The following is a 27,892-nucleotide window of genomic DNA, read 5'->3' as shown; positions in this document are numbered from 1 at the left end:
GGGGAGCCGACGGGCGCGCGCACGCGGGCGGGCGGGGGCGCGCCGCCGGAGCAGGGCCCGGGAGAGACTGGAACGACTGTTAAAGGGGCAATGCCCTCGGGACTGTGGGCCCAGCGGGCGGGGATGGGGATCCAAGTTACGGTCGCCGAAAGGCGAGCTGGACGCTGGGTGTCGGGAAGGTTTTAGCGCCTGAGGAGCCAGAGCGCTGGGGGCGGACCCCGTAGGGGACCCAGGCCAGCCCCGCGCACGCGCACGCGGCGGAGGCGCGCTCGGGGGGCGGGGCCTCTCGCCGGGCCCCGCCCAGGAGGTGGCTCCGCACAGGCCCCGCCCCCGGCGCGCGGTGCGGACGGCTCCTCCCCTGTCCGTCGCCGCCTCGCCCCCGTCCCGCCGGGCCCGGCGTTCTGGAACTCGCCGCGCAGCTGCCTCAGGTGCCCCCGCCGAGTGCGGGCAGCGGCCGCACAGCCACCGGCGCTCTGCTCCTGCCGCCGCCTCAGGCCCAGGCCGCCCCTCCCGACCCAGCCTGGCCCCGCAGGGCCCAGATCGTCCCCTCAGGAAGGGTCCAGACCAGACCGTTCCCTCAGCTCCTCCGACCCCCAGGCGTGGCTGCCCCCGAAGGCCTGCCCGAGCCCCAGTCTGGCTGCCAGGCAAGGGTCGCCTTCGCCCCTTAGGCCAAGCCACACACAGGCCTGGCCCTTCTCTCCAGGCAGGGCCGCCCGCCCTCTCCCCGCAGCCCAGACCCCTCGGCCCCGCTCTGCCAGGGGAGGCCTCGCCTGCACCCCTGGCCAGCTGTTGGGTCCTCCGTCCAGCTTCCTGCCGCCCGTCCTGTCCCTCAGACCGAGGCCACCCCCTGAGGCCCTAACTGACCCCTTCCGGCCCAGGACCTCCGTGTGGACCCTCCGGCCTTTTCAGCCCGACTCCATCCCATCGGCCGCCTCGGCCTGAACATCCTCCTCTCCCCTCGCCCACCTGCTCTCCCCGTCCCAGCTGCCCTGGGATACAGTCAGTCCCCGTTGCTCCCCGCGGGCCTTTTCTTCCATGCTCCCTGCAGGCGCTCTTGCAACTAGCACCCCACGTCCCGGGCTCTCAGGTTGTATGTGGCTCCCCCTCCCCTGGCTCCGTGCAGCTGGCCTTTGCTCACCTTTACCTGTCGGCTCCCCCTGCCCGCCCTTCCCGTCACCCTTTGACCCTCTGTCCACACCTGATTTTTTTACCAGCCCTCCATTCTCCAGCTGCCCCAGCCACGAGTCCATACCACCAGCCACAAATGCCTCTGTCCTGTCCTTTCCACCTGTCACCCCTTTTCGTTTCATCATCTCCTAGCGCCAGTTAAGTAACTTAACCGCCGTTTGCAAATGTCACTTACTCTATAGTATAGGGTCTATACCTTTGGCTTCAGAAAATTCATTTTCTCCTTTGTCTTCTGCCACATCCACAGCCCCTAGCCCAGTGATGGCGAACCTTTTGAGCGTGGCGTGTCAGCATTTTGAAAAACCCTAACTTAACCCTGGTGCCCTGTCACATACAGACATTTTTTGATATTTGCAACCGTAGTAAAACAAAGACTTATGTTTTTGATATTTATTTTGTATATTCAAATGCCATGCAACAAAGAAAAATCAACCAAAAAAATGTCATAGGTTCGCCATCGCTGCCCTGGGCTCTCCATCTTCCACCTGTATCTTCAGCCACTAGACCTGCCGGCACTAGAAATGCCTTTAAAGCTCCCTTTCCCTTTGCAGGACCCAGGATCCTCTTTCCAGTCTCTAGATCTGCTCCTGGTCTCATCCCCACAGCCATGCACACGCGTGAATGACTCATTTTTCATTATCCTCCCAGCACCCATGAAGCGACTCAGTCCCGCCAGCCAGCCCAGTCCAGTCCTGCAGGTACAGGAAGATGGAGATAACCTCATCCCCTTTGCCAAGTGAGTCGTCCCCACCCAGTGGGGAGAATGGGGACAGGATGGAGGGAAGATTGCACGCCTGGGCTCTTTCCTAAGCAGAGTCGGAAATAAGGACCGAGAAGCTCAATGCCTGGGCTCAGGGGATTGATGACTCATTCATTTATTCAACAAATAATTTTTGAACACTGCATGGTTCTAGGCCAGCGGTTCTCAACCTGTGGGTCGTGACCCCTTTGGGGGTTGAACGACCCTTTCACAGGGGTCGCCTCAGACCATCGGAAAACACATATATAACTACATATTGTTTTTGTGATTCATCACTATGCTTTCATTATGTTCAATTTGTAACAATGAAATTGGGGGTCACCACAACATGAGGAACTGTATGAAAGGGTCACGGCATTAGGAAGGTTGAGAACCACTGAGCCAAACCAGTTAGGGCCATCAGTGGAAGTTTTTAAGCAAGGAAATGACTGCAGGCTTTTTTTTTCCTTCAACTTTTTTATTACAGAAAATTTCAAACAAATACAGAAGTAGAGAAGGCAGCAGTAATGAACTCGGTGTACCCTTTTCAGTCAGCTTTAATAACTGTTATTATACGGATAATCATCTCATCTGTATACTTAGCCAACCTCCTACTACTCAGATTATTTTGAAGTAAATCTCAAATTATACATCATTTCACAGGATCACTTTTAAAAGATCACTCAAGCTGTTCTGTGAAGAGTAGCATGTAGGAGATTAGATAGAAAGAGGGAGAGGAGGGAGAGGCCATTGCAATAGTCCAGGCAGCGTCGCGGAAGATGAGCTGGAATACGGAGTCGGGAGTGGAAATGAGGAGCGGTCACATTTGGGAGTATTTTAGATGTAGAACTGATAGGACTTGCTGATAGATTTGGGAGGTGAGGGAAAATGAGGTAGACCAGGTTTGGGGCTCTAGCACCTGGGCATTAGGGTGCCTTTCAGTGAGCTGGGAAAGGCTAAGGAGATGTTGAGTGGGCAGTTGAACCTGCAAGCCTGGAGTTCAGGAAAGGAGCCAGGCTGGAAATACAGATTTGGGAGTCATCAGCACATTGGTGGTATTTAAAGTCATGGTGCAGGGGGTGGGGAATTAAGTCATGGGTCTGGGTGAGATCACCCAAGGAGGGATGGAAATGGAGAAGATACAGGGCTCAGGCCTAAGCCCTTGGACACTCTCCTCCTAGAGAGCAGGAGAGCAGTCATCATTTAATCTGCAGGCTTTGGAAGTGATGAGCACTGTCCTCAAACAGCTCCGTACATCCCTCACCACCTACAAAGACATTAGTCCTTCTGAGATAGGGGAGAGGAAGCAGGACTAAACAGGGATCTGCTCTCCTGCATCCTTGCATTAGCCTATCATCATCATCTGAGTAGCCCATAGCTGGGCCTTCCTATTTAACAGCCCTGCTTGCTAAATAGGATGTTCTCTGGTTGTCCGGTGTAGAAGTTTGAGATTCAGTGAGATCTGAGGCTCAACAATAGCCAATCTCCACCCTCATCCCAGCTCCAATCTCCGTTTAAATCAGAGGCTTTAGAGCCTTCTGCAGCTAAAATGGATAAAGTGAGGACATGTCCTGAGGGAGTCTGAGTAGCTGTATGGTCGCATGGAAAGACAGGGCCTCTGGCCCTAGCCATTTGGCTCAGTGGATAGAGTGCCGGCCTGCAGACCAGCCCAGGGATCCTGGTTGGGGTACATCCAGGAGGCAACCAATCGATGTGTCTCTTTCACAGAGATGTTTCTGTCTGTCTTTCCCACTCTCTTCCACTCTCCCTAAAAATCAATGGAAAAATATCCTTGGGTGAGGATTAACTAAAAATAAACAAGTAAATAAGACAGGGCCTCTGAATCCCTGGGGTGAGTAGATATGAGGGAAGAGCCAGAGCCTAGCCTCCCTTGTCCTCACCGCAGGTGTTCCAGGGTGGTCAGCCGATCCTCACCCCCCAGCTTGCCTCCCCAGAGCCTCAGACTGACACGCCAGCATTATGGAGACGTCTTCCAGGACAGCCTTAGTGAAAGGCCCAGGTGGGCGAAATGGGAAAACGGGGACTAACTGGCGGTGGGAAGGTGAGGCTGTACAATTTTAACACTCACAAAGCTTGACAGCCCTGGCCGGTGTGGCTTAGTTGACTTGAACACGGAAAGGTGACAGGTTTGAACCCTGGTTGGGGCACATACTCAGGTTTCGGGTTTGATCCCTGGTTGGCACAAGTGAGGAGGCAACTGATCAATGTTTCTCTCTCCCTTCTTCTCACTCTAAAATCAATAAAAGCAGGTCCTCAGGTGAGGATTAAGGGGAAGAAAGCTCTATAGCAATATGCACTAGTCTGGGAATAACTGCCTCACTGGTTGATGGACTTTGTAGGCTCCTGATAATAGATAAATAGGTGGTTGGGAGAGATCATTAGGGAAACAACATGGATGGGGGTGCCGCGCTGCACTTAGCCCCCTTTTTTGTGCTTCACAGCTCCACCTGGATGGAAGAACGGTACATCCCCTCCCTGCAGGTATGACAAACCTTCTGCCCTTCAATACTTCTCGGTTAAAACTGCACCCCAGCTCTCCTATTACACGTTCCCTCTAGTGTCCCCCAACCAAAGCACAGAACAGGCCCTCCTTTCTATCCATCGTGTTTTCCAGATCACAGCTGTTTTCGTGATCTGAGCTTCCCAAGACCCCTGACTCCCTGTTTCAGTCGAAGCTCCCCCGAGAGCCCCCGTTCTGCCATCTACCTCCTTTCCCCCTTCTTTGGCACAGAGAGCCACTGGTTGTTCCCAGCCTGGCGTGTACCCACCTGAGGGGCTCCCACCCCCTGAGATGCTTTTCAGAAGAAAGAGGAGGAGGTCATATTTGGCAGGAATGCAGGGACCTGGGGGCATCCCAGCCCGGGTAAGGGCTGTCACTTACCACCTGGAGGATCTAAGGAGGCGACAGAGAATCATCAATGAGTAAGGAGCGACATCTGGGCTCCGGGAGCCTAGCAGGGTTTGGAGGCAGAATGGTTTGAACTAAGGAAGGGGTGGAGGATTTTGAAGGAATTGGAGGTTGTTTGGAAATGAATCATGAACTTGGTGGGATCGCAGCAGAATTTCCATAATGTGGAAAGGCGGGAGCGAAGGGATGGTGGATGAGCCATCCTGAGCTAGAAGAAGTGGAAATTGGATCACTAAAGCCAGGAAAGCACTCCATAGACCTGGAGGACAGTGGGGAGCTAGTGGTCACCTCTGAGTCCTTGAACTAAAAATACTTCAGTCTGAGGGGAGCAGACAGTGGGAGTGGAGAGTAGGAAGTCAAAGGACAATGCCCCTCCGTCCCAGCAGAAAGTATTTTAGGGCAGAAAGGTGAAGAATGGAGAGACAGGAAGCCTGGCCTCCAGGCACCTCTGCTAAGCCTAAAATCTCCACAGGCTGAAGAAGTCCCAGTGGAGCAGCCCTGGCGCTGCGGCCGAGCCCCCGGTGCCTGGCGAAGCGAGCTGTGGATTCCCGGGCACCAGCCAACAGCCTCGTCAGGACGCGGAGCAGGCAACCTACCCACAGGAAGACGACCACTTCCTCCCTCCCGGCAGGGCCCAGGTACGGTTGGGGAGGAACTCGGAGGGCGATGTGGGTGCCTGGTCCTGCTTGGAGAGGCATCGGAAGCCAAGAGCCAAGCTGGATTGCTGGATTTGAGGGGAACAAATCAGAGACGTGGGGGTACCTGGGTATGGGCACTAGGAAATCTGGAGAGAGACATACGTTCCCATTAGTTCATTCTTGTTTCCATCTCTCTCCTCTTTCCAGCTGCTTTGGTCTCCCTGGAGTCCCCTGGCCCAGGAAGGATCTTTCCTCTCCAGGCAGCTGAGCTCTCTGACGCCCTCCAGCACTGTCACAGCCTGTAGGAGCCCCCCTTTCAATACCTGGGGGATGGAGCTGCCCGAGGAATAAGGAAGAGCCCTTATGAAGTCTCCGCAGACTAAAGGCCCAGGGATGGTAACGAAACCACCCCTGTCGATCCAACATGCTCGCGCTGCCTCGGACCCACGCCGCCTCCTCGTCGCTGGAATCGCCCCCGAATGCATCTCCCGTCCTCAGCCTCTCCCAGCTTCCCCTCCCGCCTCTGCACTCGGCACTGACAGCCCCCGGGCCTCCCGTCTCAACCCGCCCCTCGCAGGAGCTCCCCAAGGCCGGCGGGCCCGCGGGCTCCCTGCAGGGTTCTTTCCCCTGGCCTGTCATTAAAAGGAAAACAAGTTGAGCTCAGAGTTGTCTTTCCGGGAAGGAGTGATGGAAAGGCTCGTGGGCAAGACCCAGCTACAGTGAAGTCGGGCTGGGTCCCCAAAATTCAAGGAGTCATGCCCTGGGCGAGAAAAGCCTGCCCCCCAGTCCAGCGTTCCTCGCCCAGCGCTGGACAGCCACGCGCCCCACTCTCGCGTCTCGAGGGTCACGCCAGTCGGGCGAGCTCCCGCCTCCGGGACCCCGGGACCCTGCCCCTCCACCCCGCTGCCTCCTCGGGGACTTCCCGGCCGGGAGCCCCCCCCACCAGCGCCCCACCCCGAGCCCCACTGCAGCGCCCAGGTTCCCTTCGCCACCCGCTTCCCCTTAATTGGGAGGCCCCGCCCCGTGCGCAGTGACGTCGGACGCCGCTGTCAGCCGGCGCTGGGGGGGGGTCGGTGTGGGGTAGAATGGCCGCTGCCGCCGTCACCTGCGGGACCCCGGGAGGTAAGAGCCAGGGCCCTTGCCCGCCTCCCCGCCCCCGCGCCAGGGGGCGCCACTCCACGGGTCCCGACGCGGCGCGCCGCGCGGGAGACCACCGCCCTCCTCCGGGCGCTCCGCTCCCGCTTCCGTCCTCCTCCCCCGCGCCAGGGGGCGCCGCTCCGCGTAGGGCCCCACCGCGGACCTGCGCGCGGGGACTGCCTTGGGGACCCCCGAACCCCGACTGCCCCTCGGCGCCGCGCGCCCGCGGACTCTGCCCCGCAGTTTCTCCAGAACATCCCTCCCTCCCTGCGAACCGGAGGCAAGACCCTCCCAGCGCGGAGCCTCTCTGGGGACCACCGCCCCGCCGTGGGGGGCGCCCCCGGCCCGCTCCGCACCCCAGTAGGCGGCCTGGCCCGGACTGTGCACCTGCGCCCTGGGCGGAGTCCTTACCCAGCCCACGCAGCCGAGCTCGGCGGGGCCGCCTCCCCCTCTTCATCCTCGGACACCTGGCGGAGCCGCGCCGACCGCCTCCTCCAGCTCCATCTGTCCCCCCGGGAGGGTGGGGCTCGGGCTGGAGCCGAGTGTAGATGGTGTGGGGTACGCTGGGGGCCCGGAAGCAGAGGCGTTTGGGGAGGGTGGGAGAGAGGTGGGTTAGGGGTGGAGAGGGCTGTCCTGAGGGTGGGAAGCTGGGTCCTGGGGGAATATCCCAGATTGTCCTAGACCTAGGCCTTGACCATCCTGGACCAGAGAGATGGGTTAGGGTCGGTTATCAGATGTCTTTCCTCTTGGAAAAATCAAATAGAGAAGGGACTCAGGGTGTGTCTTCTAAGGCCTCGCTCTCCATTGGACTTAGCTCTCCTGCCCAGCGCCCAACCCCCAGCATCCAGGCTCTCTTTTGCCAAACCATTCTCCAAGGACCGGATGCCCTGAGTCCCAGTCCCCGGGACCGAGCCTACCCTACAGGACGCCCGCCCCACCAACGCCTCCCCTCCCCTCCCCCACCCACCCGTCTCTTCCTGATTACTCCTGTCGTGGCTCCCCACTCACGTTGGTTCCTGGCACCAGGTCCGGGTTCTCGCCCTCCCCCATGGCCTGGCTCTACTCTCCCATCAGAGCCTATCCCCTTCCTTCCTCTCTTCCTCTTCTTTCCCATGGCCCAGTCTGTACTGCCTCTCCCACCTCATCCTGGGGAAGGGTGAGGGCTCCTGCCATGACCTGTTCTCTCTTTTCCCAGCACAGACTCCCCCTCCCCCCGGCCCCTCCGGCCAGGGGTGACCTTGCCCCTGGAGCCCTCACCATGAGTACCAAGGACACCACCGAGGTTGCTGGTGAGTCCACAATCCAGGTTCCCACTTTGGACACAACCTTCCTCTCTCCCTGCCCTGTGGTGCGTGTGGTCCTTGGATTCCCTGCTCTCCTTGTTTCAGTCCCCGCAGTGCCCTGGATTCAGCCCTCTGCCCTCGGCCAGCACCCTAAGCCCCCCTTTCTCGTTCCCTCTAGAGAACAGCCACCACCTGAAGATCTTTCTCCCCAAGAAGCTGTTGGAGTGTCTTCCTCGATGTCCACTGCTGCCTCCGGAGCGGCTGCGGTGGAATACAAATGAGGTTTCCTAGGGAGCGTGGGGGCTCAGGGCGTGGAAGGTCTGGGGAGAGTGAATGAGGGTCGCCCTGTGTCTGTCCACGCTCCCGCGTGCAGAGTGTGGGGTCTCTGGGGATCACCGGGGAGGTATAAAGACCTGCATCTTGTAGGAACTCACTTCTTGGCATATCCACCCGAGTAAAAATAATAGCTACCCCCTTTACAGCATTTCTTACAAACCGGGCACTGTGTTAAGCACTTGACCTCCATTATCTCCTTCTGCAGCTCTGATGATGCTATCTGTAGAGCAAGCACTGCTCTCCCCGTGGTATAGATGAGGAAATGACTTATCTGACTCGCTCCAGAGCGCCTGCTTTTAACCACCACTTATGCTTGCTCCTTCTGGAGGGCATGTCCCGTGTTACACACCTTCTGTTCTCCCTACACCCAGTGCTTCCTATGTACTTGGTGGTTGATCATTATTGATTTGATTATTTGACTAGGAGAGGACTGTCAGTCAAAAGGGGTGTGTGTGCCTGTGTGTGTGTGTGTGTGTGTGTCTGTGTGTGTGTGTTATTAGCGCTAGAGAGGTCAGCAGCGCTTCGTGGAGATCTGGGAAGGGATTTGTCTATAGGATGGCTAGGAGGTCCAGACTCAAAGAGATGTGTACATGGCACTTCAGGGTGCCATGAGGTTGTACAGCGCTAACACTGAGGATACTGCTGCTCAGCTCAAGTTCAGGGAAGAACCAATGGTTCGTTCTGGCAGGAATGTAGGTGCAAATGGGTAAACAGTGTGAGCGTAGGAGCAATGGTTTGATCCCTGGTCAGGGAGAGCCTTGGAGTCAGGCTGAAGAATCTGGAATTCCTGGTGATGTCAAACTATTGAAGTTTTCTGAGTCAGGAAGTGGCACAAACGTGGAATTTGGAGAGGAAGATAATGATGAACAAAGAATGATGAAGAGCTTGGGTCTGGCCCCAAGATAAAAGCCCCAGTTGGCAGGGAGGGAAGGAGTCAGGCTGATGGAATTCCAGAGGTTAGACTTTTTTTTTTTTTTTTAATTAATTTTTTTACAGAGAGGAAGGGAGAAGGATAGAGAGTTAGAAACACCGATGAGAGAGAAACATCCATCAGCTGCCTCCTACACATCTCCCACTGGGGATGTGCCCGCAACCAAGGTACATGCCCTTGACCGGAATCAAACCTGGGACCTTTCAGTCCGCAGGCCGACGCCCTATCCACTGAGCTAAACTGGTCAGGGCCAGGGGTTAGACTTTTGTTTGCGATGGAACCTGCCTGAGATTCTTAGAAGGGCAGTGAGCCTTGCTGGGTCAGATAGCTGGCAGCATCCTCCACTAGCTACCAGGACTCAGTGGAGAAGGACCCTGAGGGGGTGGCCAGGAGGCCAGTCTGAGACTGTATGCAGGGGACACCCACCTGGGTACCTCCTCTTCTACAGGAGATTGCATCCTACTTGATCACCTTTGAGAAGCATGAGGAGTGGCTATCCTGTGCCCCAAAGACAAGGTGAGAAAGTTTGTGAAGGTGGCGAGTGGCAGGGGTCCTGGGTTCTGTTCACAGAGCTCAAGGCCAACCCTATCCTCTTCAGGCCTCAGAATGGCTCCATTATCCTCTACAACCGCAAGAAGGTGAAATACCGGAAGGATGGTTACCTCTGGAAGAAGCGGAAGGATGGGAAGACCACCCGAGAGGACCACATGAAGCTGAAGGTCCAGGGCATGGAGGTAAGCAAGGCATCCAGCTCATCTGCCTTGGCCCACCCTTCTCAACCCTTAGCTGGGTTCCAGCCCTGTCAGGACTGGGCACCATTGTCTGCCTCACCACCCGCCCTTCTCACTCGCTTTGCATTAGCTGGCTGATAGCTTAGCCCACCCTCCACACCCCATTTCCTTCCATGTCCCAGCTCTGCAGGCCATCGGTTATGCCTCCCCTGGAGGACACCCATGCCCAGTCCCCTCACCTCACTTGTATTTCCCTTAGGGGTCCAAGTATTGAACCTCTAAGCACAGGTTTATCTTCCCCAAATCATTGCTCCTCATCTCAGTTGTGTTCTTGCCCCGCCCTCCGATTTCTAGATAGTTCTATATCTCAAATGTGATCCTCATTGTAAAGCCTTCGTCCCACTGTTCCCTTCTCCGGCCTCTCATCCATGATTTGGGGTGCTGGGATTTTAAAGGTGTGGGGAAGAGGTGGGGGTGGGTAAGGGTTGAAGAGGAACTGGTGGAAAGATTGGGATTCCTGCAAAGGGACTGAACAGAGGAAGAGTTGGGGAGCAGACTAGCCCTCCCCCCACCCCAGCCTGTCTCCTGGCAGTGTCTCTATGGCTGCTACGTTCACTCTTCCATCGTCCCCACATTCCATCGGCGCTGCTACTGGCTGCTCCAGGTAAGGAAGGAAGCGCTCAGGGAGACACACTCTTCCTGGCTTAGAGGGAGATGGGGTCTGGAAGGGCGCAGTGAAGGATGACTAGTTCTGAGTGGGCGCAGCAGCCTGGGAGATAGGGAGTTTGGGACGGAGAGAACCAGAACTTGGGGATGGAGCTGGGGGATGCCTGGGGGAAAAGTGAAGGCTAGGAGGCTGAGCCCTTGGATCTCAGGACCCCATCGTGCTCTGTGTACCCTTGTGCCCGCAGAACCCTGACATCGTCCTTGTGCACTACCTGAACGTCCCGGCCCTGGAGGATTGTGGAAAGGGCTGCAGCCCCATCTTTTGTTCCATCAGCAGTGACCGTCGAGAGTGGCTCAAGTGGTCCCGGGAGGAGCTGCTGGGACAGCTGAAGCCCATGTGTAAGGCAGCAGGGCCAGGACAGTGTCCAAGGGGAGAGTGGAAACGGGCCTCCCAGAGGCACCAGGAGCCTGTGGGGTGACCAGGTCCCTCTCAGCCAGAGGGTGCTTTCCTGCGGGGGTGCTAGGCCTCCTGGTGAGTTCTACAGTGGAGAAGGGACCGCTGGGAACTACAAATGCAAGCAGTCTTGGGGCTGCTGGCCTCCTTGCACCTGGCCAGAAGTCTTGGAGCATCTCAGGTGCTTGAAGGAGCCGAGCTGTCAAGGTGCTCTGGGGACTTTTGTGGGGGTCCCATAGCACTTCCCCCCAACTCTCCTCTAGTTCATGGCATCAAGTGGAGCTGTGGGAACGGGACAGAGGAGTTCTCTGTAGAGCAGCTGGTGCAGCAGATCCTGGACACCCACCCGACCAAGCCTGCACCACGGACCCATGCCTGTCTCTGCAGTGGGGGCCTTGGTTAGTGACCCCCAACTTTGGAGCTCTCTTCCTGTCTAGTCACACTGCACTTAAGCCAGGGGGTTATCTGTCTTGCTGGGATTTGCATGCCTTCCCATCTGAGTGCACCCTGACCCCGGCTCCTTTTACTTGAGTCTTGGCAGCCCAGCTTTTTATCTGCCTTCTACCGTTAGCAGCTCCTTCTACCCCAGCACTACCACTTGGACCCAGCCTTAGCTTTACTGCTAAATGGTACCCCCTTGGCTCTGTTCTTTTGTCCTTTTTTTATGCTTTTACCTATTTTTCTCACCTTTCCTCCAAGCCCTCAGCCCGCCCCCCCCCCCCCCCCCCCATGCTCCTTCGGTCCTGTTTAACATGGGGAAGGAGGAGTGTTTCTGCTGCCCCCGAGTGGCCATAATCAGCATTACATCTCTGGTATATAGGGGAGTCCCAGGAACTACATGACGTGTGGGGAAAGGTGGGGGTGGGTAAGGGTTGAAGAGGAACTTGTGAGAAGATTGGGATTCCTGCAAAGGGACTGCACAGAGGAAGAGTTGGGGAGCAGACTAGTCCTACCCCCAACCCAGCCTGGGAATGATGGGGAAAGATGTGTCATATCCCTTCTCTCCTCCCCACCTCTTTCCATTCCAGGTTCCGGGAGCCTTACACACAAATGCAGCAGCACAAAACACCGCATCATCTCTCCCAAAGTGGAGCCCCGAGCTTTAACCCTGACCTCTATCCCCCATCCCCATCCCCCTGAGCCCCCTCCACTGATAGCCCCACTTCCCCCAGAGCTCCCCAAGGCACATACCTCCCCATCTTCTTCCTCCTCTTCCTCCTCTTCCTCAGGCTTTGCAGAACCCCTAGAGATCAGACCTAGCCCTCCCACCTCTCGAGGGGGTTCATCGAGGGGAGGCACCGCTATCCTCCTTCTGACTGGACTGGAGCAGCGTACTGGGGGCTTGACGCCCACCAGGCACTTGGCTCCCCAGGCTGATCCTCACCCTCCCATGAGCTTGGCAGTGGTCGTCGGCTCTGAGCCCTCTGCCCCACCAGCTCCTCCCAGCCCTGCCTTTGACCCTGATCGTTTTCTCAACAGCCCCCAGAGGGGCCAGACATATGGAGGGGGGCAGGGGGTAAGCCCAGACTTCCCGGAGGCAGAGGCTGCCCATACCCCCTGTCCTGCCCTAGAGCCTGCTGCTGCCCTGGAGCCCCAGGCGGCTGCTCGGGGTCCCCCTCCACAGTCAGTAGGAGGTGGGAGGAGAGGAAACTGCTTCTTCATTCAAGATGATGACAGTGGAGAGGAGCTTAAGGTCCAGGGGCCTGCCCCACCCGTACCTTCACCCCCTCCTTCACCACCCCCCTCACCTGCCCCCTCGGAGCCATCGGGCAGGGTAGGAAGAGGGGAGGCCTTGTTTGGAGGAGCTAGTGGGGCCAGCGAGCTGGAGCCGTTCAGTCTTTCATCATTCCCAGACCTTATGGGAGAGCTCATCAGTGACGAAGCTCCAAGCATCCCTGCCTCCAACCCCCAGCTCTCACCTGCTCTTAGCACCATCACAGACTTCTCCCCAGAGTGGTCCTACCCAGAGGTGAGTCTCTCCCATCCCTGTCCCCTCTTACCCCCTGGGATGGGGCCTAGTTACCATGGCTGCTTAGTTCTCCTTCCAACCTCTGTTTTTCCACAGAGTGTGGCTTCTTTCCTGTTTCTGTAGTCCTTCTGACTCACCCTTCTCCCTCCCTTCCCCTTCCACGGGGTTGTATGAGTCCCCAAGTGCCCAGGGGACTTCATTCCCTTGGCGACTTTCACAGGGAGGGAATTGGGGCAACTTAGTGCGAAGAGAAAACATAGTCGGGATATGATTGCAGACTTTGAGAAGCTAAAGGCTGTCTTCATTAGTAGAGAAGTTCTGCTTTATGCTGCCCTAGTGAGGGAAAGGAGGACCTGCTGCTGGGGCCTAAAAAGGAACTTCCTCCTGATGACAGCTATCTGCAAATGAGTCGGTGGCCTTGGGTGAGGCTAGCAGACTCAGGTGGAGGGCAGGGATGTTGGGGAGGAGGGACAGGCTAGCTGACCTGACCCCAGTGGGTCCTGTCCAGTCCCTGTATCACCAAGCTCAGGCACAGGGCCTGCCACATAGAGATACTCTCTGGGAGTCTACATTAATGAATAAGTGAGTGAATGAATACCCAGCAGAGCTCTAGCCACATGGCCTTCTGACTTCTGTCTGCAGGGTGGGGTCAAGGTGCTCATCACGGGCCCGTGGACGGAGGCCTCCGAGCATTACTCCTGTGTCTTTGACCACATCGCAGTGCCCGCGTCACTTGTCCAGCCTGGTGTCTTACGCTGCTACTGTCCTGGTATGGGGATGGGGACTAGTGGGGGAAGGGACTAACTAATGGCATTTAGGACTTCTGGAAGCACTGGGGACAAACGTGTTGAGTTGTTCCTGAGAACACAAAGCCCTCATTTAGTTTTGAGGCTGAGTCCCATGGTCCCCCAGCAGGCAAATGAGTCTGGGCTTAGGTGTCAGAAGGTCTGGGTTCTGGCCTGAGAAATCTACTCCTTACTGGACTAGTGACCTTAGATACGTCTGCCCTTTTCTTGGGTCCTTGGCCTCCCCTCCTGTAAGGTCAGGTATTTGACCCAAGGAGTCTCTAATGTCTGTTCCAGCCTTAAAGCCGGAGTCTAGCTCTTGGAAGAATGAAAAGGGAGAGATGTTGGTCTCCTCCAACCAATCTTGAGACTGAAGGACACTGGCTTCCATCTAATACAGTAACTGTTAGCCACATGTGCCTATTGCAATCAATTAAAATTAAGTAAAATTTAAAATTCAGTTCCTCAGTCGCACTAACCACATTTTGAGTGCTCAGTAGCCACCTGGCTGGTGCTACCCTATTGAGCAGTGCAGATAAGCATTTCCATCATTGAGGAACGTTTTGTTGGACGGTGCTGGTCTAGACGTCACTGCCAGGGCAACCTCCAGTGTCTGCCCTTTTGCCACCAACCTTGCCCCTTACCCTGCACTCAACAGTCAGCCTTACTGTGGGACCCCAAAGGCTCACCAGTGACATGGTGACAGCTTTGTTCTCGGTGCGTGATCTCCCCATCCCAACAGCCCTGTTCAGTGGTGCACAGATGGTGCATCAGGGACCAGGGCCTGACGGCTTCCTTTTCAAGGCTATAGCTGGGGCGTCGCCCTCACTAGACACCGTTGGTGGGCAGCTGGCTCTCCTTCCTCCCATCTTAGTAACAGGGTCATGACGTCTGGACACTGATTCTGGGAGACCAAGGGGTTTCTATGCCATCAAATTATTTATTTAAAGTATAGGTGTCTCTTGACCCTCAGCTTCCAGGCCTTGGTGCTGAGTAACAAACATCCTTAACTACAGGGTCTAGAGTCCGTAGCAGGTACCGAGTTCTCACATGAATGGAATCCCTTCCCAGTTAGTGCCAAGGCCACCGAAGCCAGCAGCCTCTTGGCCCACAGCGGGGAAGCTGGGAAGCGCAATATGAAATGACCAGCTGTGGCTCTAACACAGAGGGCCAGAGAGGGAGCTGCAGGGAGAGAGCCCTCCTCACTGACCTTGCCCTTCCCAGCCCATGAGGTAGGGCTGGTGTCTTTGCAGGTGGCCGGGCGGGAGGGACCCCTTTCTGCTTCTGTGCTCTTTGAGTATCGAGCCCGCCGATTCCTGTCACTGCCTAGTACGCAGCTCGACTGGTTGTCACTAGATGGTAAGTCGCTAGCCCTCTGATCCCAAGCGTCGGGCCCCACAACTTTGGAGCACGACACTCCTAGGTCCCCTCAGCACTCAGGTGGCCACCACCTAGCCCGCATTCACCAGTCTTTTCTCAACTCCTGCTTCACTGGTCGTTTCTAAATGCAGCAGCAAACTTCCCTTCCGGCCGGGAGCCGGTCCATCCTTGCTGTTTCAAGGGACCTGGCATATATGGCATACTGTTCTTAATATGTTTGCTCACCTTCTTGGCACTATGTGTTTTAACCAAGGTTGCCTCCCTGAGAAAGGTTGTTTCCCCAGGTAGGGATTTTCCCCTGAAGTTAGGGAGGGGAAAAAAAAACCCTTAACTAAGTGCCAGGCGGGTAATTAATCACTTTAACTACGAACAATCATGCTTAAGCTACATAATCTTTACTCCCTGGAATGGAGATAAGAAACGCCCTAACCTTTGGAATAGAGATTGATAGGATTGGAATCAACTGGTATAAATACAGATGTATTCCCTCCTCTTCCCTGTGCATCTTGGAGCCATGTTGGTCTCAGTTCTTGCCCTGTCTTCTCCATTCCAAAGGATGGGATCTAGGCAAGCGAGGCCAAGAGGCGGGAGCAGGGGCAGGGTCTAGAGCCGTGATGGCGAACCTATGACACGCGTGTCAGAGGTGACACGCGAACTCATTTTTTTGGTTGATTTTTCTTTGTTAAGTGGCATTTTAATATATAAAATAAATATCAAAAATATGTCTTTGTTTTACTATGGTTGCAAATATCAAAAAAAAATTCTATATGTGACACGGCACCAGAGTTAAGGTTTTTCAAAATGCTGACACGCCGAGCTCAAAAGGTTCGCCATCACTGGTCTAGAGCAATATATATAGGATGTGCAAGTATGTACGTGTATATAGACATGTATTGTTTTCCTCTCCATAAAGATAGGTATTTGTTATAGGAAATTATAGAAAAGCACAAACTACAAATGAAAACTGCCGATATTACTACTCAGTAATATCTACCACTTTAATAGCATCCTGTACTTTCTCATACAAACACACTTTCTTATACAAACACAGACATGCATACACGCATGTGTATGTGTGTATTTATTTTTTAAGTATATTTTTATTGATTTCAGAGAGGGAGAGAGAGAAACATCAATGATGAGAATCATTGATTGGCTGCCTCCTGCATGCCCCACAGTGGGGATCGACCCTGCAATCTAGGCATGTGCCCTGACTGGGAATCGAACCATGACCTCCTGGTTCATAGGTCGATGCTCAACCACTGAGCTGTGCTGGCTGGGCAGTGTGTATTTATTTAAATCCAGCACTGGCTTTGAGAAATTGTTTCTCTCGGCTCCTGCTTCTTTCTCAGGGTGTGCGCTTCTCTGTCTTCTCCTCTGGGTGTCTCTGTTGTTGCCTCTGGGTGTCTCAGTTCTGCTGTCACCCTGTGGTGTCTCCCTCAGGGCTCGTCCTGGCTCACCTCCCTCAGAGCTGCCCCTTCAGGGGGCTGTGTGTGGGCTGCCCTGCAGCCTACCGTGGGATCTTGCCAGGTCTCCCAGGCCTGTTCTGTCTGTCCTGCTGTGACTGCCCCTCGCCTTCCTTTCCTGTCCCTGTTCTACCATCGCTCCTCCCTCTTTCATTTCTCCTTGGACCAGGGTCTTAACTTGTCCCCCTTCTTCTCTTCCTTGTTGCTTGCTTGGTACAGTCCCCAGCTTTCCTTCGTCCCCTCTCTCCTCTCTTCACCTTGTTGATCCTTTCTGCTCTCTCTCCTCCCTGCTATACAAAGGTCTCTGCTCATCCTTCTCCACCTTCCTTCCTCCCCACCATCACTTCTGTGCCTCAGCCCCTTCTGCCTAGCATCTCAGAACACCCCTGACCTCCAGCCTGTTTCTCGATGCTTGTTTTTCCATGGCTCTGATCCCCTCCCGCCCCTCCTCCTTGTCCTTGTGTGATCTCAAGAGGGGACAGATATAGCTTGGGATGTGTGTGTGCGCGTGTGTATTTGTGCATGGGGTGAGGGGAGGAGGAGGAATGGATGGCTATCCATCTCTGTCATGTTCCCTCCCCACCATCCTCTTTGTGGACAGCTGTGGGGGGCCAGGAGGAAGGGGCGGTGCTTTTCAAATCACAGTTCCTGAGCTCTTTGGGGCTGTGGCTAACAGAGAGCAGGGACCCTGGAGTCCTTCAGCCCCAGCATGGGGGACAGAGGTAGTGTCTGGGGCAAGCGCGGACAGTGTTTCACCTAGGGGAAGGCTGAGGGAGTGTTGTGTGATCTGGAGCAGTTCGGGTTGGATACTATGTGGGAATACCTCCTGTCTCTGTGCCTTGAAGGACACAGTTGTGGCTCTGGATTCTGGTCCTGGGTGGACGAGTAGGGTTAAGAGCCCTAGCTTAAGGACTGAGTTTCAAAGGTGGGTGGGTAAAGGGGCTGTTGGTTTGGAGGAGGGGAAAGAATATGATTCAGTGTCTTTACCTCCCAGATCCTGGGATAGGTCTAGTTCTGTGTTAAGGGCATCACCTAGACCCTGCCCGTGAGCCTCCCATACCCTTTCCCCCTCAGACAACCAGTTCCGGATGTCCATACTGGAGCGGCTGGAGCAGATGGAGAAGCGGATGGCAGAGCTCGCAGCCGCTGGGCAGGCACCTTGCCAGGGTCCCGACCGGCCTCCGATGCGGGTACTTCCATGAGGGAGCCTGGCGGATGGAGGGAGGGTCTTCCTGCAGAAAATGGCTCTGGTGTGTGACTTCTCACTCCCCCGTCCCCAGCCCCTCGGCCACCCTCCTCCTAATCCCTGACGTCACCTGCTCCCACCCCCGCCCTGTGGCAAGAGTGGCTATTCTGGGCACCTCTTGGCATGACAGGCTTCCGACTATTTCTGGGCTGAAGAAGGGTGGAGGTGAAGGAGAGGGTGGGGGAGGGGACCAGGAGGTTGGGGTCCAGTGCTCTGGGAGTCCTGCGTGTCTGAAGGAAGAAGACTGGGAAGGACTCTGGGTTCTGAAGGGGAGAAGCATCTGTGGATATGGCACTAACCTGAGCTGACGTGAAGGCACAACATAGGCCAGGGTGTGTGAGATCTGGCTGCCAGAGGGTCTGCAGGAAGTTGGCTATGGGAGGAGGGGACATCCAGGAACTTGAACTGGGAGAACTGACAGGCCATCAGAGGTCTGTGTGGTGGGAACCTGGAGTGAGAAGTGTCGGAGGGGCAGTTAGAAGCTGAGAGGCCAGGTATGGGATGGCCAAGGCTGTACCAAGCCACAGCTCAGTTCTCTGCATAAGGTTGTGTGTATTGCAGGATGAAGGCCAGGGGCCCGGGTTCGAGGCACGGGTAGTGGTCTTGGTAGAGAGCATGATCCCACGCTCCACCTGGAGGGGTCCTGAACGTCTGGCCCACGGAAGCCCCTTCCGGGGCATGAGCCTTCTGCACCTGGCCGCTGCCCAGGGCTATGCCCGCCTCATCGAGACCCTGAGCCAGTGGCGGTGAGCAGGGGCAGCAGGGCGGGGACTGGGCAACCACTGGAACAGAAGTGTCGGGACTGAAGCCTGCTAAGAGGGCTGGAGTCACTGGGAAGGAAGAGGGGCTGGAAGGTTTGTGTGGGAGGAATTTTAATATCCCCTGAGTTACAACACTGACTTCTTGACCGCCTGACACTTATTTATTTTTCCATCACCATTTATCCCCTCTGTGCCCTCTTCCACGGCCACCCCTCCCCCCAATCCCGCAATCACCACACTGTTGTTCATGTCACGAGTTCCCTTTTTCTTTCCTTTTTGTTCAATCCCTCCACCCGCTCCCAACACCCCCACCCCCATCACATTTATTACTTTCTGGCTGCCTCATCCCACTGACTGTAGTGCTTCTAGACAGCCGGCTTCCCCCCTTGTCCCCACTTTTCCCCTAACTGGGCTCTGCTGTCCCTTCCCCAAACCCTCCAGAAGTGTGGAGACCGGAAGCTTGGACTTAGAGCAGGAGGTTGACCCGCTCAACGTGGATCATTTCTCTTGCACGCCTCTGGTGAGGGTGCTGGGGTCCCGAGTGCATGTGGGGCGTCGGGAGAGGGGAAGGGTGCTTTGAAGGGAGGGCCTGCAGGAGTGGGGAGGACAAGGGACTGAAGACGGGCCACCAGGAAAAGGGCCTCGGCCTCACCTCTGCCTGTCTCCCCACTCCTGCCCTTGCCCTGCCCCTCCTTAGATGTGGGCGTGTGCCCTGGGACACCTGGAAGCCGCAGTGCTCCTTTTCCGTTGGAATCGGCGGGCGCTGAGCATCCCCGACTCTCTGGGCCGCCTGCCCCTGTCTGTGGCTCACTCCCGGGGCCACGTGCGCCTTGCCCGCTGCCTTGAGGAACTGCAGAGACAGGAAGCTTCAGCTGAGCCCCCACTTGCCCTGTCGCCACCCTCCTCCAGTCCAGACACGGGTGAGGGTTACCCCTCATCTTTTTAGGAGGGGGATGTGGGTGAGACAGTAGGCCAGGGGCAGCTGAAGAGTGGGAGGCAGAAAGTGTGAGAGGAGGGAAATCGAGGAGGAGGCAGGGAAGGGGAGATCCTACTAGCAAGGACAGACAGGGAGGCTGAGAGCACAGACGGGGCAGGTAGGTGACTCTAGGATGGCAGATGGCCCCTGCTGCCCTCACCCTCTCCCCTTACCTTCCAGGTCTGAGCAGTGTCTCCTCGCCCTCAGAGCTGTCCGATGGCACTTTTTCTGTCACATCAGCCTATTCCAGTGCCCCAGATGGAAGTCCTCCCTCCGCTCCTCTGCCAGCCTCTGAGATTATTATGGAGATGGCCCCAGGCCAGCTCTCCTCTGGTGCCCCAGAGGCCCCCCTACTCCTCATGGACTATGAAGCCACCAACCCCAAAGGGCCCCCACCCTCACCACCTCCTCTCCCACCAGCCCTGGATGCAGGGGCTGCTCCAGAGGAAGCTTACAGCCCACCGGCTGTGGACGTGATCCCGGTACTGCTTGTGCGATGGAATTATGAGGGCTAGAAAGGGGGGTGCAGGGGTGGGGGGAGGCCGACTAGTTCATGAAACAGACTGAGTCTTGCTTCAGTTTGGGAAGGAGCAGCTTTGGCCCTCATTTTTGGACAAGCAAGGTAATCCTTTGCTTAACTTCTATCAGAGCTTAACTCAGAGTCATGAGGCATGAGAGCTTAAAAATTCTGGGGAGTATCTTCAGTTAGAGCTGGATTGTAGGGGTTGCCTGTTGATCCATGAAGAGACAAGGTTCTTGGGGAACCAGAGAGATAGAGGGAAATGGGGAGGGTTGTGGAAGAGAGAGCTTGGCAAGATGGAGGTATCTGGCGATGACTTTTGGTGAAGAGGAAGCCCGTCCATAGTAAAAGCTAAGAAACTCTTGTGGGATAAATGATAGAGTAAATCTTTAGGTATAGCAGCAAGAACCGGAGGACATGCCTGCTTTAGAGGCTAATGGGTTAGAGAGGTCAGGGTAGCACTGTAAGTACAAAAACCTAGAGACTTCCACAAGGTAGGCTGTGTTACATGTGGCCAGCAGGAAGTGCTGCAGGCTGCAGGAATGGAGCAAAAGCAAGGCTGTAGCCATTCAATAGGGTCATGTGGTTGGTTGAGCCGGTTCTTAGAGAGCTGAAGGGGGGTGGGGTGGCCGGCATGGCCAAACCTGGGGGTAGGATGTGCTTGCATGGGCCAGACCTGGGTGGGACAGTAAGCAGTCAGCCTGGAAGGCTAAATCCTTCATTGCTCAGCTTGAATCTCCATTTGGAGTATGTCCTCCCTGTCCTGTGTTCTCCGCAACGTCTCAACACAGGTGGAGACCCAGTAAGTACGAATGAATGAATCTGGAACAGTGGCTGAGAAAGATGGGGTGACAGCAGTCCCTGAGGCCTCACCCGATGGGAGAGAAGGAACAAGACAGGAAGGGGACCGAGGCGACAGCTGTGTCGGGGCAGTAACATCTGTCACTGGGGACCCCCAAGGCTCACCCCGCTTCTCCATCCAGGTGGACATGATCTCACTGGCCAAGCAAATCATCGAAGCCACACCAGAGCGGATTAAACGAGAGGGCTTTGTGGGGCTGCCTGAGGCTGGAGCCTCAATGCGGGAGCGGACAGGGGCCCTGGGGCTCAGCGAGACCATGTCCTGGCTGGCCAGCTACCTGGAGAATGTGGACCATTTCCCCAGCGCCGCCCCTCCCAGGTGACCAGCTTAGGACAAAGCCTCCAGATTCTTGTTTAAGGGAAGATGGCAAGGGGAAGGCAGCTTCCCCATAGCCAGAGATCCATTCTGGCAGAGGCCCTCCGGGCCTTTGAGGGCATTGAAGCTGGCTGAGCTCTGAAGCCATGCTCTCCAGGCTCCGTTGCTGGGGCTGTCCCTGGGTAGAAGAGGGACTTCACATGCCCCGTGACTTGTCCTCTCCGTCCCTGCAGCGAACCGTCTTTTGAGCGGGGACGCCTGGCGGTCCCTCCAGCACCTTCCTGGGCAGAGTTTCTCTCTGCATCTGCCAGTGGCAAGATGGAGAGTGATTTTGCCCTGCTCACGTTGTCGGATCACGAGCAGCGGGAACTGTACGAAGCAGCCCGAGTCATCCAGACGGCCTTCCGAAAGTACAAGGTCAGGAGGCTGGGAGGTCTCAGGGAAAGAATTACACAATCTTTGAGTCAGGGGAGACTGCGGACTCCCAGGGCTTTGGGAGGGAGAGCAATCACCCAAAGTGGCCTTGGGCTGAAGGCCAGGGGACCTCAGGGAAGTTGGAAGGACAGATCACATGTCTATTAGGTGGGCCTTTAGGTGCTGAGACTTCCTGCTTTCCCCGTAGGGCCGGTGGCTGAAGGAGCAGCAGGAGGTAGCAGCAGCTGTGATCCAGCGCTGTTACCGGAAGTACAAACAGGTGAGTCCCTGCTCTAAGGCATAACCAACCACTCCCACCCAGAGCATCCAGAATGCTGCTGGAACCCTGACTCCCTTCTCTCTCCACAAGCTGACCTGGATGGCACTTAAGGTATTAGGCATGAGATCCGGGTGTGAGGTTGTCTGTGGTGATTCAAGCCTTTCCACGAGTGTGTGGATCAGAGAAAGGGACCTGCATCAGCGGAACTTGGGGTGACCCTCAGGGGTTTGGTTTCTGTCCCTCCAATTCAGCCCGCCTCTCCTCCCCACTCCTAGTTTGCTCTCTATAAGAAGATGACGCAGGCGGCCATCCTGATCCAGAGCAAGTTCCGAAGCTACTACGAACAGAAGCGGTTTCAGCAGAGCCGCCGAGCGGCTGTGCTCATCCAGCAGCACTACCGCTCCTACCGCCGCCGGCCCGCGGGCAGCCTGCCGCCCCGCAGCAAGTAGGGGTCCAGCCCCAAGCCCTCTGTGCCTGCCCACTGCATCCATGCCCATAGCCCACAGCCCCCCAACTCCCAGCTCATCGTCCTGCCCCCAGTCCTTCCTTGCTAGGGTCCCAAAGGGCTGAGGACGGGATGCCTGAGTGTTGTGTGAGTTTTCCTCATCTTTTCTTCCTTTTGCCAGAAGCTCCTTTCTCACCAAAAAACAGGACCAGGCAGCCCGGAAAATCATGAGATTCCTGCGGCGCTGCCGACACAGGTACCCATTCTTTCTCCTGCTGGATTTTGCTCAGCCACCTCCATCACCCACCTCCCCTGATCTGCTGATCTCATCTGACTCCTTCCTTGTTTCTCTGCAGGATGAGGGAACTGAAGCAGAACCAGGAGCTGGAAGGGCTGCCCCAACCTGGACTGGCCACCTGACCTCTCCCCACTCTGAGGCCGCTCCTGGCAGTCTTAAGGGAGAGGGCTCTCGGGGGAGGAGCCCCCTGTCGGCAGCTTTCCTCGTCACTTTGTTTGGAGATCTTCCTAGGTCTCTACCCTCCCCCCCTCCGAAGTGCTGAACTCCCTCTCCCACCCCCAGCTCCTCTTCCCTCCGGGTCGTGCCCTCTTTTGGTCCCCGGCTCCAGAAGACCCACGCCCCACATACCTGCATCTTCAGCTGTGACCTCCGGAGCCCCGCCTGCCCCTTCTCCACAGCTCCCTCCTTGCCTGCACCCGCCTCACCCCTTTCCCGAATTGCCTTATTTATTTGTTCGAAGCGTCTCTGAATGTATCGGCCTGGCCCCACCTCTGCCTTCGCTGCGCTCGCCCCTCGTGTTTCAGGGCTGACCGTGCCCCCACCCGACTCCGCATGTTCGCGTCCGTTTCCTCCCTTTCTGGCCCTGTCTTCCCCCGTCACTCCAACTCTGGCCACCAACCTCGGGGCCACAGGGGAGACTGTATATAGGAACACGTTGCGGAGTCCCACCCCAGCCCCTGATGGGAGGGGGTTTGTAAATATGTAACATACAGAGTTTAGTGAAGAATCTATTTAAGGCGCCCGGGGAGGGCTGCACGGCCGGGCTTGTGGTTCCCAGGCGCTGTGGGGGGCCTCCTCCGGCCCCACGAGCACTTTCTACTTGTGCATGGGCTTAGTTTCTAAGAAATGCCATTAAACATCGCTGCACCAGCCAGCCTCCGACTTCTGTCTAAGGGGGAGGGGAGGGCCGGGGCGGGGCTTCGGCAGGGGAGGCTGCCGCGCGCCCGGCCAGTTCAGTGCCTGGGCGGGACCGGTGTGAGGTTTTCCACCTCCGACGTGTTTCCGGCCTTAAAGGCATTTCGCCCTTCCCTTTAAGACGCACCGCCCCGTCTCTGTCACTCCCAAGATGGCGGACCTACTGGGCTCCATCCTGAGCTCCATGGAAAAGCCACCCAGCCTCAGTGACCAGGAGACTCGGCGCAGGGCCCGAGGTGAGGATCCCAAATTCACATCTGCTTTTCTTCATTCGGTTCTCAGGACCGCATTCTTCCTCCTTTAGACGGTGCCGCCTCTTCCACCTTGAAAACCCCCTCAAAGGCCCCTTCCTAGGCCCCCCAGAATCCCTACAAGGTCTGCTGACCCGCCCGCTGTTCGTAGCGGACGGTGATTGGCTACCCGAAGCCTAGTGCCAGTTTCCTGCCTCTTTCCTGGCCTCGCAGTCCTTGTTTTCTATTCGCCAAGAGGCCTGCCTGTCCGCTGCTGGCGTGCTCTGATTGGTAGATTGCCTCCGACCCCACCCAACTTGGTGCTTCTTGGCCCGCCTTCGGGTCGCAGGAGGGCGTGTTCTGCCACTCAGCCCCTCCCAACTCCGGAGTGTCCCACGACCCATTCCCATTCTGATTTGGTCCAGGACACGCCCATCCGCAATCCTTTCACCTCTATTGGCCATCTTAAAGGTCTGCCTATTAAAGGCCTTCCTCTGGCCCACCCACCCACCTCAAGCACCTCCAATTGGTTGATGGGTCCTTTTGGTGCCCTTATGCCCCTCCTACTTGACTTAACCTCTTTCCTACCCTGCCCATCTGTGGCCTTACTTTCCCCAGTTCTCCGAGCGGGCGGTGATGTTGATTGGAGAGAAGAAAATGCCTCTGTCGGTCCGATTGGCTGTAGGCACTCGGGTTCTCTGAGTGACTTCCCTGCAGGCGGGCTCCTGAGTTCGCCCGCCGGCGTAGGGCGCGGTCGGGCTGGCGTGCAGCCGTCCCCTGGGTTGCCCGCGGCGGCGTGTGAAGGAGTCAGACAGAAGTGCCTTGGGAAGGACCCAGCCCCCAACCCTGCGAGACCACAGACTAGCCCCGGCCCGGCCCCGGCTTCCCACCCGCCCTAGGGGCCAGGGCAGGCCGGATGCCTCCAGTGAGCTCAAGTGCTGCTTAATAGCGAAATATCTATTATTTACTGAACGGTTGCTAGGAGCCAGGGGACCCTCCGAAGCCCACAGTCTGAAGCATTGATGAAATGCACGTTGATTAAATGATCACATAGAAGTTTAATTATCAACTTGATAAGTACTCTGTGAGGAAAAATAGTTATGAGAGCGACCACTGAGGGGCCCTTAACCTAGTGTGTGGCGACCTGGGATCTGAAGTGAAGGATAGGTGATGCAGTAAGAGGGGGAGCCAAGTGTTACGGGCAGATGCGAATTTGGAAGCTCTGAGGAAGGAGGGAACATAATGGACCTGGCAGCTGGGATTATTTCATGCTCGCCATGACCAGGTGCAGCAGCAGCAGCTGGCAGACTAGGAAGCCAAGGTTGAGTTTAGTCACTTGCCTGAGGTCACAGGGTTAATAAGTGACAGGGTTTTGAATCCAGGTGCGGCTTTTAAGCCTATGACCTTAACCATCATTATTTGCCATCTCCGATACAGAGAGAACTCAAACCAGTTGTGGAACCCTCAGTGGCCACTGATGGTCAGAGCCCTTGATGTCAAAGAGCTGAGAGCTCCTAAGCTGTCAGGGGCCACAGAGAATAACTGGATAGGAGGTGAGCAGGGTCCCTGCCTCCTAGAGCTTCTAGGATGGTAGCGAGACAAACAGTTAAACGATACTGGTTCTCAGCACATGCTGTAGTGGCTGTCTGAGCCGAATGTGTGTGGGCCCCAGAGGAAGAAGTGAGTAACCCTGACTCATGGCAACTCTCAAAGTTTGCAAGAGGAGGAAAAGCATTTCAAGCAGAAGGAACAACATGTTCAAAGGCAAGAAGTGATTAGGAAAATGGGAAGAGGTCAGTGCAGCTAGAGCTATTTGGATGCTGTGGAAGAAATGGGCCTTAAGGATATAAAGGATTTAAAATGACAGAAGAGAGGAGAGGGGACAGTAAGATGTAAGGATGGGAAGTTCCTCTACAATTGACTGAACACCTACACTCTCCAAGGAGAATGGTGTCAGATTAGTCATTTCGGCTTCATCTTGTCTGTAGAAGTGAGAAGTTTCGAGGGGCGGGGTTTACAAAATAAAGGTAGGAAGTTAAATAATTTCCCCTTTCCGATGTAGACAATGAGATGATAAACTCTTTAAGGCCAGGGCTTAGTCTGGTCTCCTTACCTCCGCAGGTGCCTTATAGTTCTTTGTGTATTGTGGGTATGAGATGTTTGTGAATCGGTTTCCCCTGTGAGATTGGGAAGTGAGGGTAAGCATGATTTCAATCTTGCTCCTCCTCCTCTGAGCTCTTGAAGGGCAAAGCTATGTCTTAAAGAGCTTGGTGCTCCAGGGCCTAGGACAGTGCCAGGTTTAAACATCGATAAATGCTTGGTGAATAAACAGCAGCCCTCCCCTCCCAGCCCGAGACCTCCCAGTGGACACCAGACCTCCTTTGAAGCCTTACAACCTCCCACCCATGCGTCTGCCCTGGCCTCATGCTGCCATTTCTCACCCCCAGAGCAGGCTGCCCGCCTGAAGAAACTACAGGAGCAAGAGAAACAACAGAAAGTGGAGTTTCGTAAAAGGGTGAGAACAACTGGAGAGATCAAGGCAGCCTCAGGAAGGATTTCCAATAAGTCAGAATTAGAACTCGGTGATTTTGAAAATGCCTCAGGAGACGGGAAGCCTGGAAGCCAGTGGCATGGGGGCCGGGTTAGGTGTGGGGAGGCAGAGGCCCGTTGGCCCAGCTGGGAAGAGGGAGACTGGGGCAGAGCCATCGGCTCATATCTTCTCCCCCTTTCCCTCTCCCAAGATGGAGAAAGAGGTGTCCGATTTCATCCAAGACAGTGGGCAGATCAAGAAAAAGTTTCAGCCGATGAACAAGATAGAGAGAAGCATACTGTGAGTGTCTTGGCTGGGGAGGCAGGAAACGGGTGGCCAGGGCGGCATGAAAGGTCCAGTGGGGAAATCCACAAGCGGAGGGTGCGAGGCCCCCTCATGGCTCTACATACTCTTTCCTCTCTGTCCTCCCTCCCTTCGCAGACACGACGTGGTGGAAGTGGCTGGCCTGACATCCTTCTCCTTCGGGGAAGATGATGAATGTCGCTATGTCATGATCTTCAAAAAGGTAAAAGGCCCGAGTTCCCCACTCTCTCCCTTTCATCCTATGCCCCCCTGGGGAAGAGAAATGAGATGAAACACGTATATGGAGCCTTGACGCCATCATCCCTCTTCCCCAGGAGTTTGCACCCTCAGATGAAGAGCTGGACTCCTACCGTCGTGGGGAGGAGTGGGACCCCCAGAAGGCTGAGGAGAAACGGAAGCTGAAGGTGAGTTATGCCTGGCAGTCCCTGGAGCCCACCACCTGGGAGGGGTTTGGGTCAGGTCCCTGAGCACCAGTGCTCCACTTCTGCACCCCTAGGAGCTGGCCCAGCGGCAGGAGGAGGAGGCAGCTCAGCAGGGACCTGTGGTAGTGAGCCCCACCAGTGACTACAAGGACAAGTACAGCCACCTCATCGGCAAGGGGGCAGCCAAGGATGCAGCCCATATGCTACAGGCCAACAAGACCTATGGCTGTGGTGAGGCCACAGTGGGGGCTGGTGAGGGTAGGAGAGGGAAGGCTAAGGCACAGGGATCCTAGGCCCTCCCCACCCTTTCCTCTACCCCTAGTGCCCGTGGCCAACAAGAGGGACACACGCTCCATTGAAGAGGCCATGAATGAGATCCGAGCCAAGAAGCGTCTGCGGCAGAGTGGGGAAGAGTTGCCACCTACCTCCTAGGCACCCCAGCTCTCTGGGACGGGGTAGGGAGGGGCAGGCTGCTGCTATTAAAACCCATTCTGGAGCCCCACCTCTGAACCACCTGCTAACGGCCATCACTCAGGCTGGAGGAAGCAGGTGTTTGATTTGTCGCTCTTAGTTTGGATATGTGTATGGTTGTGTGTGTGTGCGTGTGTGTGCGTGTGTGTGCGCGCGCGCTGCGCACAAGAGAGTGAATGCACAGGTGGGTATTTAATCTGTATTATTCTTTCTCCTGGGAACTTTCTTCCCCATGGGGTTGGGGTTACTTT

General features: G+C 56.1%; 3 protein-coding genes and 2 long non-coding RNA genes across 15 annotated transcripts; 3 read left to right on the top strand and 2 right to left on the bottom strand.

Moving 5' to 3' along the window:
• The first annotated feature begins 155 nt into the window (after positions 1 to 155).
• INCA1 (inhibitor of CDK, cyclin A1 interacting protein 1) lies at positions 156 to 6,152 on the top strand. 2 transcript variants are annotated; one of them, XM_059668960.1, is made up of 7 exons: positions 156 to 428; positions 1,837 to 1,924; positions 3,834 to 3,947; positions 4,390 to 4,429; positions 4,680 to 4,870; positions 5,329 to 5,494; positions 5,702 to 6,152. In XM_059668960.1, the coding sequence occupies exons 2-7, from the start codon at positions 1,842 to 1,844 to the stop codon at positions 5,843 to 5,845; spliced, it is 738 nt and encodes a 245-aa protein (XP_059524943.1). In that variant the 5' UTR covers positions 156 to 428; positions 1,837 to 1,841; the 3' UTR covers positions 5,846 to 6,152. The 2 variants fall into 2 exon arrangements, with proteins under 2 accessions (XP_059524943.1, XP_059524942.1); XM_059668959.1 differs by lacking the exon at positions 156 to 428 and having other exon boundaries at positions 444 to 1,924.
• LOC132218154 (uncharacterized) lies at positions 3,598 to 7,528 on the bottom strand. The gene is made up of 3 exons (XR_009449088.1): positions 7,043 to 7,528; positions 3,829 to 5,640; positions 3,598 to 3,695 (listed from the first exon to the last, which is right to left on the bottom strand). It is a non-coding gene; the product is annotated as an uncharacterized LOC132218154 (long non-coding RNA).
• Positions 6,536 to 23,619, top strand: CAMTA2 (calmodulin binding transcription activator 2). Of its 7 annotated transcripts, none has more exons than XM_059668939.1 (23): positions 6,536 to 6,616; positions 7,827 to 7,920; positions 8,093 to 8,196; positions 9,630 to 9,697; positions 9,780 to 9,915; positions 10,505 to 10,576; positions 10,824 to 10,977; positions 11,296 to 11,430; positions 12,061 to 13,001; positions 13,644 to 13,770; positions 15,011 to 15,145; positions 17,707 to 17,822; positions 18,440 to 18,624; positions 19,081 to 19,159; positions 19,337 to 19,559; positions 19,796 to 20,097; positions 21,119 to 21,315; positions 21,546 to 21,729; positions 21,935 to 22,006; positions 22,097 to 22,117; positions 22,282 to 22,451; positions 22,633 to 22,707; positions 22,808 to 23,619. In XM_059668939.1, the coding sequence occupies exons 2-23, from the start codon at positions 7,890 to 7,892 to the stop codon at positions 22,869 to 22,871; spliced, it is 3,591 nt and encodes a 1,196-aa protein (XP_059524922.1). In that variant the 5' UTR covers positions 6,536 to 6,616; positions 7,827 to 7,889; the 3' UTR covers positions 22,872 to 23,619. The 7 variants fall into 7 exon arrangements, with proteins under 7 accessions (XP_059524922.1, XP_059524920.1, XP_059524925.1 ...); XM_059668937.1 differs by having other exon boundaries at positions 10,490 to 10,576; XM_059668938.1 differs by having other exon boundaries at positions 6,542 to 6,616; positions 7,832 to 7,920; positions 10,490 to 10,576.
• Positions 16,205 to 24,748, bottom strand: LOC132218153 (uncharacterized). 3 transcript variants are annotated; one of them, XR_009449087.1, is made up of 3 exons: positions 24,504 to 24,748; positions 18,178 to 18,326; positions 16,205 to 17,864 (listed from the first exon to the last, which is right to left on the bottom strand). It is a non-coding gene; the product is annotated as an uncharacterized LOC132218153 (long non-coding RNA). The 3 variants fall into 3 exon arrangements; XR_009449086.1 differs by lacking the exon at positions 24,504 to 24,748 and adding an exon at positions 19,292 to 19,426; XR_009449085.1 differs by lacking the exon at positions 24,504 to 24,748 and having other exon boundaries at positions 18,178 to 18,441.
• SPAG7 (sperm associated antigen 7) lies at positions 22,839 to 27,743 on the top strand. 2 transcript variants are annotated; one of them, XM_059668962.1, is made up of 8 exons: positions 22,839 to 22,980; positions 23,786 to 23,900; positions 26,342 to 26,409; positions 26,636 to 26,724; positions 26,866 to 26,950; positions 27,063 to 27,152; positions 27,245 to 27,401; positions 27,493 to 27,743. In XM_059668962.1, the coding sequence occupies exons 2-8, from the start codon at positions 23,816 to 23,818 to the stop codon at positions 27,600 to 27,602; spliced, it is 684 nt and encodes a 227-aa protein (XP_059524945.1). In that variant the 5' UTR covers positions 22,839 to 22,980; positions 23,786 to 23,815; the 3' UTR covers positions 27,603 to 27,743. The 2 variants fall into 2 exon arrangements, with proteins under 2 accessions (XP_059524945.1, XP_059524944.1); XM_059668961.1 differs by lacking the exons at positions 22,839 to 22,980; positions 23,786 to 23,900 and adding an exon at positions 25,150 to 25,447.
• The last annotated feature ends 149 nt before the right edge of the window (positions 27,744 to 27,892 follow it).

The sequence above is a fragment of the Myotis daubentonii genome, chromosome 16 (assembly GCF_963259705.1).
Source record: "Myotis daubentonii chromosome 16, mMyoDau2.1, whole genome shotgun sequence".
NCBI lineage: Eukaryota > Metazoa > Chordata > Mammalia > Chiroptera > Vespertilionidae > Myotis > Myotis daubentonii.
This window is presented reverse-complemented; position numbering and strand designations above follow the sequence as displayed.

What these genes read in the sequence shown, in the direction of transcription:
- INCA1 (XM_059668959.1), top strand. Translation starts at nt 1,710, where the DNA reads ATGCCTTTAAAGCTCCCTTTCCCTTTGCAGGACCCAGGATCCTCTTTC. An exon ending in AACCTCATCCCCTTTGCCAA is followed by an intron (nt 1,925 to 3,833) that starts GTGAGTCGTCCC and finishes TCCTCACCGCAG; the next exon opens with GTGTTCCAGGGTGGTCAGCC. An exon ending in AGCCTTAGTGAAAGGCCCAG is followed by an intron (nt 3,948 to 4,389) that starts GTGGGCGAAATG and finishes TGTGCTTCACAG; the next exon opens with CTCCACCTGGATGGAAGAAC.
- CAMTA2 (XM_059668937.1), top strand. Translation starts at nt 7,890, where the DNA reads ATGAGTACCAAGGACACCACCGAGGTTGCTG. An exon ending in CGACTGGTTGTCACTAGATG is followed by an intron (nt 15,146 to 17,706) that starts GTAAGTCGCTAG and finishes TTTCCCCCTCAG; the next exon opens with ACAACCAGTTCCGGATGTCC. An exon ending in CGGCTGTGGACGTGATCCCG is followed by an intron (nt 20,098 to 21,118) that starts GTACTGCTTGTG and finishes TTCTCCATCCAG; the next exon opens with GTGGACATGATCTCACTGGC.
- SPAG7 (XM_059668961.1), top strand. Translation starts at nt 25,294, where the DNA reads ATGACCTTAACCATCATTATTTGCCATCTCCGATACAGAGAGAACTCA. An exon ending in AAGTGGAGTTTCGTAAAAGG is followed by an intron (nt 26,410 to 26,635) that starts GTGAGAACAACT and finishes CCCTCTCCCAAG; the next exon opens with ATGGAGAAAGAGGTGTCCGA. An exon ending in CAACAAGACCTATGGCTGTG is followed by an intron (nt 27,402 to 27,492) that starts GTGAGGCCACAG and finishes CTCTACCCCTAG; the next exon opens with TGCCCGTGGCCAACAAGAGG.